General features: G+C 40.2%; 1 protein-coding gene across 1 annotated transcript in view; it reads right to left on the bottom strand.

The window, feature by feature from the left end:
• Positions 1–12,463, bottom strand: part of DOCK1 (dedicator of cytokinesis 1) — a 298,792-nt gene that overhangs the window by 79,689 nt on the left and 206,640 nt on the right. Inside the window, exons 30-32 of the mRNA XM_074158901.1 lie at positions 4,227–4,305; positions 3,399–3,499; positions 215–273 (exon numbers count right to left, since the gene is read on the bottom strand). Of these exons, the coding sequence (XP_074015002.1) occupies positions 215–273; positions 3,399–3,499; positions 4,227–4,305 (239 nt within the window). The remainder of the gene's footprint in view (positions 1–214; positions 274–3,398; positions 3,500–4,226; positions 4,306–12,463) is intronic.

Here is a 12,463-nt window from a genome sequence, read left to right as displayed (position 1 = left end):
ATATGTCAACATTGACTACAGTTATGTATATTCCCAGATATATACATGCGAAATAAGCATGTAGAGGAGGCTTTATTTCTTAAATCACCTGCTTTTTAAATGCCTTCTGGAAGCCTACCATTATTTCAAGAGAAAGCAAGTTCATTTCATCTCTGGTTTGGTTTGTACAAAGACTGAGCGAAAGCATTAAGCAGTAGGTGCTGAGGCTACTTACCCAGATTGTACCACATGTCCCTGATTTCAAACCCAATCTGCCTTCTCATGTCACCGTACCTTAAAGAGGAAAACAAAACCATCAATTAAAAAAAAATAAAAATCAAATAACAGTACACAGAAACATCTCATTTCAAAATCAGCATTCAAAGATATTTGACGTTACGGAGCATATTCTGCAAATCCAAGCCATGCAGCAAGATTATCCACCCTCCCTCAGCAGCTCAGAGATGCTCCCACAGCCTTTGCCCAATGTTCCTTTTACAGCAGTTTCTGCTCCTCACCTCGTGTTACTTTGCTCTCCCTCAAAAGACCTCAAATTTCAATTTCTGCAGCGATACGTACCAAAGGGAGAACACACACTCGACATCTACTTGTGCAAGACCTCCCTTTGCTGTTGTCTCAGATTACCTAACCGTCCTTCAGGACACCGGGTGGCTGCAGAGATTAATTGTGAGCATTTTCTGGTTTTCAAACAGTAATGGCTGGAGGAGGCATAACAGAGAGCTTCACAGCCTAAGGCTGTATTTTATTTTTATACACCCTCTTAGCATAGCATTGTCCTAGAAAACACGACAAGGAACATCTTGTGACATCTTGTACCTCGATGCACAAAATCAACAAAGAGAAGGTTTCAACATTCCAAGGGGATTCTGTGTCCCCAGTGGCCCCAGGAAGCTCTTGAGCCGGGGCGGAGGGGGGACCCCATCCTTCAGCATCACCGCTACCCCCCCTGCTCTGCCGCCAAGTTGGTGGCACCAACGCCTCCCATCTCCCAGCAGGGGTATTTTAATCCTCCACCCCCTCTCCACTTTAATACTGGGAAAGCTTAATGAATGGAAAACACCCTGTTGTCTTTATTAATGATGGGATCAGAACCATAATGAGCTCCAAGACTGTATTTGCTACACAGAATGTTTGTATGTTGAAGATCGTTACTTTAAATAACGAGATGAGCGAAATGGTAATATCTGGCAACTTGTGGGATTTCTGTGGGATAACAGTGAGATACCCTGTCATTAATACAGATTAAAGAGATTCTTCTGCATCATTAAGAACCTGTGATTATCTAATGCCTAAATGCAACGTTTAGCAAAAACTACAAATTACAATAACTAATTTTTTAATTATCAAATATTTGACATATTAACTGAAATATATACTTAAAAAGATGTGTGAGTGTGGTACTGAATTAACGGATTAATTATCCCTTTGGCACAGAACCGGTAGCGGTTTCACATAGCAATTAAAAGTTAGTGCTTCCAGACCATACATTTGTTGCATCCTGAAGAATTTACAGTCTTGATCTCTGTCTCCAAAACACGATTAAAGTGAAAATAACAACTCGTAAAATCATTACAAACAGAGATTTACAATTTAGCAAACTTCATTAAGTAACCACTTCAAATGACTTTATCTATTTACTTTTATTAGCAGTGAGAAATGTCTGTTGATTTCTTGAATTTCTTCAGCTAGCTGCACTGCTCAGTTTAAGAGAAAAAGCACTTGAAGAAAATTTCTATGGAAGTTTCTTGTCCTTACAATGAGGAGTACGAGTCCACAAATGTATTTGATGGTAATTTCTGAACTAAAACACTCGTGGGTGCACACCAACGTGGGACAGAGAGAACAAGGGGAGAGCGAGAGCAGCCCCAGCTTTGATGGCTAATAGATCGGAGAGCTTTGCCTTTTGCAACTATCCTTTATGCTCTTAATTACAAAAGAGAATTTGCACCACTGGTCCCATCTTGAACAAACCCATTTTGTTCCGTAAATTCTAAATCTAATGAAATAAAATTTACCCGCCTCTACAAAAGCATCTCGGTTTCCCTTTGCAAATGTATAACTATAATGTTATTTATGGTATTTATAGCACAAGCGCAAAAGCCTGAGCTCTGCTTGACATCACTTTTCCACTGAACTTGTAAATATTCCCGTTTCATCAAGGAAGCCCCACGAGTCACACGTACATATATTAGATCATACAGTGCTCAAAAATTCTGTTTCAACGCTCAGGTACCGCACAGCTTCCAAGGGAAGCTCCTCGAAACTCCTGAGGGAGTGGGTGAGTTTGAAGGGCAAAACTTTGTTGCTAAAAAAATAGAAAGGATGGGACACAGAGACCCGTCTTTTCTGGTCAAAGCTGGGAATCCACACAGTTAAAGCAAAAAGCCTTAAAAATCACATCTCACTGCAGCACCGATAAACTCTTCCCATTCTACTGTGGTGTCTCTCATCATCATCTTCATCATCATCATCATCATCATCATCATCATATAAAAAAAGGCTTCAATTTAGAAGGTGAAGTCATACACAATGCATCTTTTTTCTCTATATAGATATAGACTATATGTTGTACGTACAAGGAGTCCGAGCTATACTTGCCCAGGGAATGAGCCCTGAAACTCCCCAGTTTTGTGCATTAACTGGGATGACCTGACTGACCACGGGAACGAGCCGCTTTCACAGGCGCTCCTTACAAATGTTATGACACAGAAAGAGAATCCACACGCTGGATTTGAAAACACGTAACCATCTTTTTTCAGCGTTTAGTTAATTAACAATAAGGTCCACTACATTGGAATCCCAATGAAATTTAGGAGAAATACATACATTAAGAAAAATATTCATTTTCCAGGCTTTTTTTCTTTTGACAGGTTTCATTTGCTGTGGGATTCTGAAGAGCGCTCGGGCAGTTCGAGCTCCCCGTTCAGAGGTAGGCAATGTAATCCCTTTTAACCAGGGAAGCAGACAAGACTGCGGTTACACAAACCCATTCTTCGGGGATATCGCAGCGAAATGGGCTGTAGTTACAAAAAATTCACTCTAAAAGGCCGTCAGGGATTAAGCAATAAAGAGCGCACGTAAAATGAGATTAGAATAAGCACAAAGCTAAAGTGATTTAAAAATTCCATTTTATAATATGTTAATACTCCTGAAAAGTCTTGACTTTATGAACATCCTGCAGTATAAAATACTGTCTTCATCAGTAATGAATCACGTAATTTAGATCTTGATTCAAGGGTAGAAACACATGCGATACTTGATTCATGTTTTTAAAGCCAACCTTTCATTATACCATGATTGCATCTCAATTTGAATGGATTTAGCTAAGAAATTAAACTAAAATTATGTTAATAGACCTCAAGTTCTTGTCCATGATTTAGATGACGAATAGGACTTACTTGTTAAGTATTTTTGCTCTTTTAGCACTTGAAAAATTCTCCAGTTGCAAAGACTCTTGTGTGAGAAAAGCAACAGCCAGGTGGAAGTAGTTGTTCCAAAGCTGAAAGACCCCAAAATGACAAGAATAGATACCATTAATTCTCTGGAATGTTTTTCTGCACACCTACAAAACATCTTATAACTATCTAAATTATGCACATAAATATTTAAAGGTGACAATAACAGACACCAAAGACACGGTGTTTCTTGATACATTCTTAGTACATCTCCTCGGTGTGTTTATGTCTCCATGAGACATTTCCCATCTACAAATCCTAATTGATTGTGTTTTGATGATTTGAGTAAAATTAAATGTGAACACATCAATATGAAAAAAAAAGAAGGTTCTTGAGCAAGTGACCTAAATCGTCATGTTTCTCATCACCAGGGCATGTGGGCGCCACATTTGAGGCAAGAATTCTGCGGCAGAAAGGGGGGAGGACAACCCTTTTTGCTGTTCCTGAAGGAAAGGAGGGGTTTTCGGTGATGGTCTGGTGAGACTTGGTGCTCTTCTAGGACAAGACCCACAAGAGACGAATGGATCGTACATACCTGTTGAGCCTGAAATGACTTAACTGGGCTAACTGGTCACCTGGGCTTCATAATGATGTATAGAACCATAGAATGGTTTGGGTTGGGAGGGACCTTAAAGATCATCTCGTTCCAACTCCCCTGCCACGGGCAGGGACACCTCCCACTAGATACATACACCAAAATTAAGTGTTTAGGACAGAAATTTATTACAACATTAACATTAGCCCCCAAGAAACTGGTGGTTCTTTTCTTACCTGTAACTCAAAGTTGGCTTGATCAAGAAATTTTTTGTTTAGCATATCTGCATACTGATTAATTGCTCGCAGGAAGACTCTGAAAGATCAAGTGAAAATGACATAATTACACACTCTTCTGTGGTACCTTTGTACGTTTGGCATCCCAATTAGACAAAAATCTGAGTCTCTCTGGAAAGTGAGATTTGTAGCTGTTGCTTGAAAAGCAGTGTGATCTCACCACCATTAAGTATACAGAATTATATGCAGATGTTCTCAAAATTAATCAAGTAAATTAGCATATGCAGAAACACAAGGAATGTTCTGGATAAAATCACTTGTCTTTAACATATTTCATGATTATCGAGAGGTCATTAAAAATTCAGTTTATTAGAAAAAAGTATATGTGTTTTTAAAGTTACACAGCACCACAGTGGTGTACCTAACCCAGACCCGCAACTGGCTGTATTTTAACTTGCAGGTCAAGAAAAACATGTCTAAACACGAGGCAAACGCGATTTTATTTATGGTACAGTAACACATAAAAACGCTGTTGAAGGACAATCTTCAAAACGTTGTTCACTGTTCTACTTCTAAAATGCTAATTTAGTATCCAGTGTAGTTTATGGCTTTTCTAAAAAGGCCGCTTCTTCCCTTGCAATAGGAGTTGGCTTGACAAGCTTTAAAAATAAAACCAAATGGTAGAGTGTAAGTAGGTCACTACATATTCATGGTCCTGAAAAGTAAACATATTATTCTTTGGTACCCTAATCTCCATTTTCAAAATAAACATTAGATTCCTCCTGAAAACTTTAAATTTATGCTAGGAAACTGCCAGCTAATGCCCAGACAAATGAGCTTGTCTTTTGAGCAGACTGTGCTAGAGATTTATGTCTCCTGAAAGAATCAGCAACAGTAAAGACCACTCATGACATGTACTGCTTTCCTCCCCCTCCCCGCCCCCAAGAGTAATCTTTAAAAAGAGAGTTCCTTATCAAATGCAAATAACAAATTTAATCTTTCTACAGGCTGACAAACAAATATCATAATTATTTAAAACAAACCAGTAGCGGCAGTTCGAAAGATCTTTTACTGAATGTAAGATACCTAGTGATCTCTCCTGAAAAAAAAAAATCAATATTTAGCTAAATGCTTGGTAGCCCAAGAGAAATGAAACCTCCAGATAACACACGGGCATCGGGATGCTGAGAGAGATTATTTATGTACGCTAGATTAATAAAGTAAGGCAAAAAGTTTGACACCACTGGGATGTATCTGTAGTGTAAAGTCAGATCACCCTCACAGCAGCGTAATGGAGGTGAAGGAAAGTATCTAAATGTGAAAATAAAAATTAAATTTATACAGGGAAACACAAAAGAAAATCTAAAAGATGAATATTTATAAAATATAAACGAATATACAGAAAAATTAAAGTCACGCATATATGTAGGTATACACACATCGATAAATTTTCCAATATTACTCTTTCTAGCTAAGGTGTCACAGGCATCTGTGTGCTTTCATCCCGCATACTCAGATGCATTTCAGGAACAGCACTTCTGCCCATTATTCACCAGGAGCTTTGTCAGAAGAAAACAACTTCATTAAGAGATTTTATAAATGAGATGAATTCAGCATACACAACAATGCACCACAGATATATGTATTTTAGATCTATGATTCAATTACTGAGCTGTAGCACATACTAAGATTGAAACTGAAGTTATCCATGTAATCAGACTATCAACAGTTTGATATGTAGACTTATACCCTGTTTTGTGGTTTTGAAGTCTGATAATACTATAAGATCCGTAAGTCTTCCTAGAAGAATTAGTAATTTAACATAGTAGGAAAGGCCATCTAACGCTCCTTGCCTTATGAAGATAAAATCAGTTCCAATACAGGGAGGATTATGCCTACAATTTAATTATGTTGCCTCAAGACATCACTGTAATGTATTCAATCTGCTCCATCTAATTAAGCTTTGGAACAATCTCATTACTTTATATACCATTATTTTTCTTTAAATTGTAACTCTCATTTTTCCCCCAGATCCATTCTAGTGAATACCAACAAAGAACAAATAACGCAGAATCTACTGTACGTTGCAGCTGCAAAAGGACCAAACCCCAGCACGTCTGTTAAACCGTAGCTGTAATTAAACATCACCACCCTCTCACGGCCCATGTGCTACCCCAGTAATCAGGCTGCTTGAAGAAGGCAGGTATTCCTCCCGACTTTCTACAAAAGAACATCAAAAGAAGAGATGCAGAGATTTAAGCGTTGATTTTTGAATTATTCAAACCCCATTTTAATTTTGATTTCATTTGATGCTACGCTCAATCCTTCTGTCACTGGATAAAACACTTCCCAATGTACGTCAGCCAAGAAAGCCCAGCTCTTGCCCCAGTGAAAGTCAAGAGAATGGTATTTTTATTATAACAGCATATCTTCAGTTGCAAATCAAGTGTAAGTCAATGAGGATTTTGTGCCTGTTTCGACCAGTACTGAAAGGATTTGTGGAAATATTGACAATCCCTTTACTACAACATGGGGGGCAGCCAAATACCACTCTCCCAGGTCACGGTACTGCAAAGTGAAACATGGCTGGAACAGCACGATAAGGGAAAGGTCCATCCCGAATAATCCAGATTTAACTGAGGAAAAGGGAAGTTATGAAGTAGATTAACCAGCAACCAATTTAAGTACCACAACCTCCTGGCACAAGTGAAGTCACAAGAACGACCCTGTCGTGGCCAAGCTCACCGTGCACGTCCAGTACCCCCACTGCCAAGAGGAAACACCAAAATTACCACGATTTTTATCTGATGAGGTTAATTTTAAGAATATATATTACAATACTGGCAATAAGAGGTAGTAAACTGTATAGCATACTGGGACAACAAGAGTAGAGAGATTTCATCACGGTACTTGTCCTTCACCTTGGTGAAAAGCTCTACTGTTTTGGGGTTCATCACGGCTGCATTTAGATAAATGTAGTTTTTTATCAGGCTGAGATCACCGATTACCACCCCACGTACTCCTGCCCACCTCGTAATCTCTTCTATGGCCACAGAAGGGTGAGGAGAGGTGTCAGCTGAGAAAAAAAAAAGTAAGTATTTCAACCTGGAGTGTCCAAACACCATCCTGTGATTGAGCTGCAACTGGGTGAAAAAGAAGCAGAAGAACTAACAAGGGATGAAGGGCTAAAAGGCAAAAGCAAGCTGGTGAGGTCGGCTTCGCTTCGCTGTTTTGGTATGAAACCCAGTCCCTGTGGTTAATCAGACAGAAAGATCACTACCCTGAAGAGATTGGTTGGATTGAAAAAAAATTCGCTTGATGAATTCTTGGCTATAATGGATGAAATGGTCTGTTATTGCCTGTGAAGTTTGCTGCAAGTCAGGAACGTAAAAACGGTTTAAGTGTATGCCCAAATAAAATTCAAAAGAGGAAGGAGAAAAAGTTTACGAATCACTCCAGGTGTTAGTTTAATCCTCTTCCTCCTCCAAAGCAGGGACTGCCAATTTTCAGTGACTTCACTGTCAAAGTTAGAGAAACTGAAAAAAATTGAGGGAAACGTGGCTTTTCAGAACAGGCAGAATTAAACCAAAAGAATAATCTGGCTGCTGCCGACAGACGTAAGGACAGAAGGTGCACTTGGACAGCACTGGGCCAACAGACAAGTATCAAAACTATCTCCTACGCTCAGATGGAGAACATCAATCCGCAGGGGCACACCTTATCGGGCTGTAATTAATAATGAAGATTAACTTCCAGTTGCATGCGCATAAAAAGAAGTGCTTTTCTTGAAGTTCAGTTTCGACTGACAAAAGAATACATTATCCGTGTCAGGAAGAGCCACAAAAGTTAAACCTTGAAAAAGGGAGAAGTTCAGAGACTGGATCCGATCCCAGTGTTCTCTGGTACAATCCCGAGAACGTCACACGCGGCAACAAAACCGAACGCTAGCATATTGCAAAAGATTTGTTAGACAAAAGACTTTATCAACCCAATTAAACGAAGGAAATTAACATTTCCTATGATGTGACTGGAATAGAGGAATATGATTACAGAAGGAAGTCACTTCAGGGTATGTGGGAGGAAGAATGACCGTTGCTAAAGGGCACCAGTATCTACCGAATAACACAATTACCATCCTGGACAGATGAGGTTTATGTGTGCTGAGCCCCTGGGGATGGCTCCAAACCCATCAGCAGCTTTCTGGTGCCTCTGGTCTTGTCCCTAGGTCCTGTGAGACAGGGACTGTCCCCTTCCTTACTCTGTGGTTAGACACATCAGTGCTGAGTACAGAGGTGCTGAGTCCAACGGCAGTCAAACAGCTGAGCATCAACGTGCCACCCGGTCACAAAACGCTCAACCTGGCTTCTATTGGGATAAAGGGTCCACTGGGAGATGTGAAATATTTCTCCTCATCTATTTGGCCTCAGCTGGAACTTCAGTTGAAGTCACCACGCTTCCAGAGTGACACAAAAATATGGCAGAGGGCTAAGGTGAGGGACAGGAGATAAACCATGGCACGGGTTCGACATTGGGAAATACTTTGTGATGCTAAGGACAGGCCATCAAGAGCAGAAATTCTCAAAAAAACCCAACAAACCCAACAAAACAGGTTAAGGAAACTCCTCTGATGTGGTGGGGTATCATTCACCATTGGCAAATGGACAGATTAGTCCTAATTTCTTCAATAATTTCTCTCCTTTTATGGCTCTCGATCCAGAGTCAATAAATCAATTCATATGCTGCTGATTCAAGCCAGGAACTAACTTCGGCTGCAACTACTGAGTTCTGGGGATTTTTCACTCTTATTGATTATTAATCGTTTCCAGCAGGCCCATAGGTGGTTAATTGGTCTGTGGACACACGCTTAGAGATTCTTCCAACAAGTACTGAAAAATTAATGGTTTGATTCTGTAGTTTTACCTTTGCAAGGAGGCTCTTTTTCCTACAAACAACCTCACTGAATGGAGGAGGCTGCTCATATATATCAAATCTAGACTTCAACTGGCAATAATAAATGAAGAAGGGACAAAGGGATTCAATTTATAAGTGTATCAGTAGTCACTGTGCCAAACAACTCATTTTTTTTTCCTCTTTCTCAGGTACAGTCAGTTTTTCTTCCTCCATTCTCCCTTATAATTAGTCAAGTGCCCTGATTTGCTTGTTCGCTCATGTTTAAAAATATTCTCTGCCCCATTTTCATTCATTTGGCCTCTCACATCACTGGAAAGGATCGGCAAAAGCTAAAGGAGCCCAGGAAAGCTGGAACGATGCTGCAACGCACCCCTCTCATCTGGTAATGCAGATCAAACTGCCTCCACAAAGAGACTTTTCAGGAGAAATGATCTAAAGAGAGAGAGACACTGCAAAAGTAGAAACAATTTTACAGTATATTCTACACTATTTAGTTAGCTCTAGTACCCAGGGATTTGGGTTTACGCTGTAAGCACTTATGCAAAGCACTTCTGACAAGAAAATAGGAAACAATACAAGCTAGAAATGTCCTCCCCAGTATTTTTCCTGAACATCCAAAAAGAAGAATGAAAGAACGAACGAATGGCTTCCCTAATGACAGAATAATTATCTAAACAAGAATACACAGACACAGCTTAAAATAATTTAGCTTTAGCTGATAATTCAATAAAAGAGAGGGAATTTGGAGTGAGGTTATAAAAGGCACTATTATGATGTCATTTCAGTTAATTTAGATGGAAGGATAATGAATGCTTTATTACAGCTGATCAGCCTTCCTGCACATCATCATGCTCTCCATGCTTGAGCTTCTGCTTCTCTGGGAGACAAATTTACTGTGCATCCCTGAGACAGACTACTCTTATCTTGTCAGGCTGCGTATGAAACAACAGACCTAGACCTTGAATTCCCACTGCAAAACCCAAACCTGAGCAAATGCTCACTAAAGCATGAATAGCAAAGCCTCCTTTTAAACAGCAATCACTTCAAATACCCGCAAATTCTTTTTCAACTTCTCAGCGTTGCAGAGCACAGGTAAGTTTTAAACAACTTTTTTACTTACACAGGAATTAAAATTGGTATTTTAACATACTCCTATAACCACTTCTCTATTGGCATTGCGTAGCGTATGGTGATTCTCCAATTATTTTAAGCCTGGAACATAGAGGATATGAAGTGACTTCATATGTGTATTTTGTACAAGTCAAACGAAAGTCCAAATCATTAAAATGAGGGAGCAGGAAGGTACCTGCTCTCCTTAAACCTCCCCCCAATTTCTCTCTTTTCTTTCCTGGTGATGTTATTGCTCTTCACCCATCTTCACACCTCCAGACCTGACAACTGCCCAGCCCACACAAGATTTCCAAAGGTTTTATCATTTGACACTTCTGTATCCATTATTCTGTATCCTTCTCTGTCCAGTCTCCTTCTTTCTCTCTTTTTAAAAAAAAAAAAAAGTTTAAAAGATTCCTTATAATATCCTCTAATTCATCAGGCTAAAGAGCAGTCAAAACTTAAAAATAAGAAACAAAAGCCTTGGTAATTTGCTTTCTTTTGAATTACAATTCCTGGTCTGACGATGATAATAGCACAGAGTAATCCCAAGGAAGAGTTGCGACTAAATACTTACATTAGCATAATCTTCTCATAATGTCTGCTCCACACCGGCACAGGTGCACAGTGTCACTTTATTAACCTATTTTCTAATAAATACTTCAGAAACGGTTTTAGCATATTATCTATAATCACTGACACCTCTTTCCTAATTTATATTCTGTGCTGTGTGTCCTCTGAAACAATGGGGACAGATGAATGAAAAATCACTGCAAGTTACGGAATCCTGAAGGACAAACTTGTGGTGTGACTACCAATAACAGAGACCGTACAGCCGGCGCAAGGTGTTATTCCACAAACCCCCCTTTGCAGTACAGCTCTCTCCCACCCCAAAATAAAACTGATGGAGAACCCCTGTCGGAACAGACAGGAAAGAGTGTTTCACCACTGGACAATCAAATGATAAAGGTTTAAAAATAAACATTAGCATAATGTAAATATAATTGGACCCGTTGGAATGGGTTCAGCGGAGGCCACAAGGGTGCTCTGGGAGCTGGAGCCCCTCTGCTGGGAGGACAGGCTGAGAGAGCTGGGGGGGTTCAGCCTGGAGAAGAGAAGGCTCCAGGGAGACCTTAGAGCCCCTTCCAGTCCCTAAAGGGGCTACAGAAGAGATGGGGAGGGAACCTGGATCAGGGAGGGGAGCCATAGGACAAGAGGGAATGGTTTGACACTGAAAGAGGGGAGATTGAGATGAGATCTCAGGAAGAAATTCTTTGCTGTGAGGGTGGTGAGAGCCTGGCCCAGGTTGCCCAGAGAAGCTGTGGCTGCCCCATCCCTGGAGGGGTTCAAGGCCAGGTTGGAGGGGGCTTGGAGCAACCTGTTCTGGTGGGAGGTGTCCCTGCCCAGGGCAAGGGGTTGGAGCGAGATGATCTTCAAGGTCCCTTCCAACTCTAACCATCCTATGATTTTAATAATAAACAGTATATAAAATGGTTTGGATTTACAGTCCATTCAAATGTCCTTGCAGACGTTCTCTTACCACCCAGCAGCTGGATGGATTCACACTTACACAAAGTCCACCTCAGAGACTTGCTAAAATCGATGGGACTTCCCATCTATGGTCTTGGTGTAGAGTCAGAGGATCACTGAGATATTGAGGTTGGAAGGTGCCTCTGGAGGTCTCTGTTCAAACTGGTTGCTCAGTTAGGTTCTGAATACCTCCAAGGATGTGGAACCCACTGGGCAATGTCCTTGGACAACCTGTGGCCAGGTCTAACTGCCCTCACTCTCCTCCTTTCTTGGCCACTACTCCGAAGTCCAGGCTGTGGTTTATAGAAGTCTAAAGCCATCACAAGAATCTTTTTCAAAAGCACCAGTAAACTTTGCCTCCTGAAATCTTCTCTCAGCCCTGGATATAACCTTATGTACTAAATTTCACCACCTAGAAAATTTTATGACAGAGTAATAAAATCTTGGAAATAGTGTTTTCTAATGGAAATGCTAGAAGACAATTTAATTTAGGAGTTTTTAGCTGAGGCTACAAGACTGGGAAAGTAGCATCTATTGCAAATGGACAGCATTAGTGTTCCTCTAACCCAAACGTTAATATTCTAAAGGAAGAAAACTTACTGAGTTCAGAGAGACTGTTTCTTATTATGGTAGTTGGCAAAAACTTGCAATAGATCTTCTAATTTAAAACAAATGTAATTTGTTGT

The sequence above is a fragment of the Numenius arquata genome, chromosome 15, assembly GCF_964106895.1.
Source record: "Numenius arquata chromosome 15, bNumArq3.hap1.1, whole genome shotgun sequence".
Taxonomy (NCBI): Eukaryota; Metazoa; Chordata; class Aves; order Charadriiformes; family Scolopacidae; genus Numenius; species Numenius arquata.
This window is presented reverse-complemented; position numbering and strand designations above follow the sequence as displayed.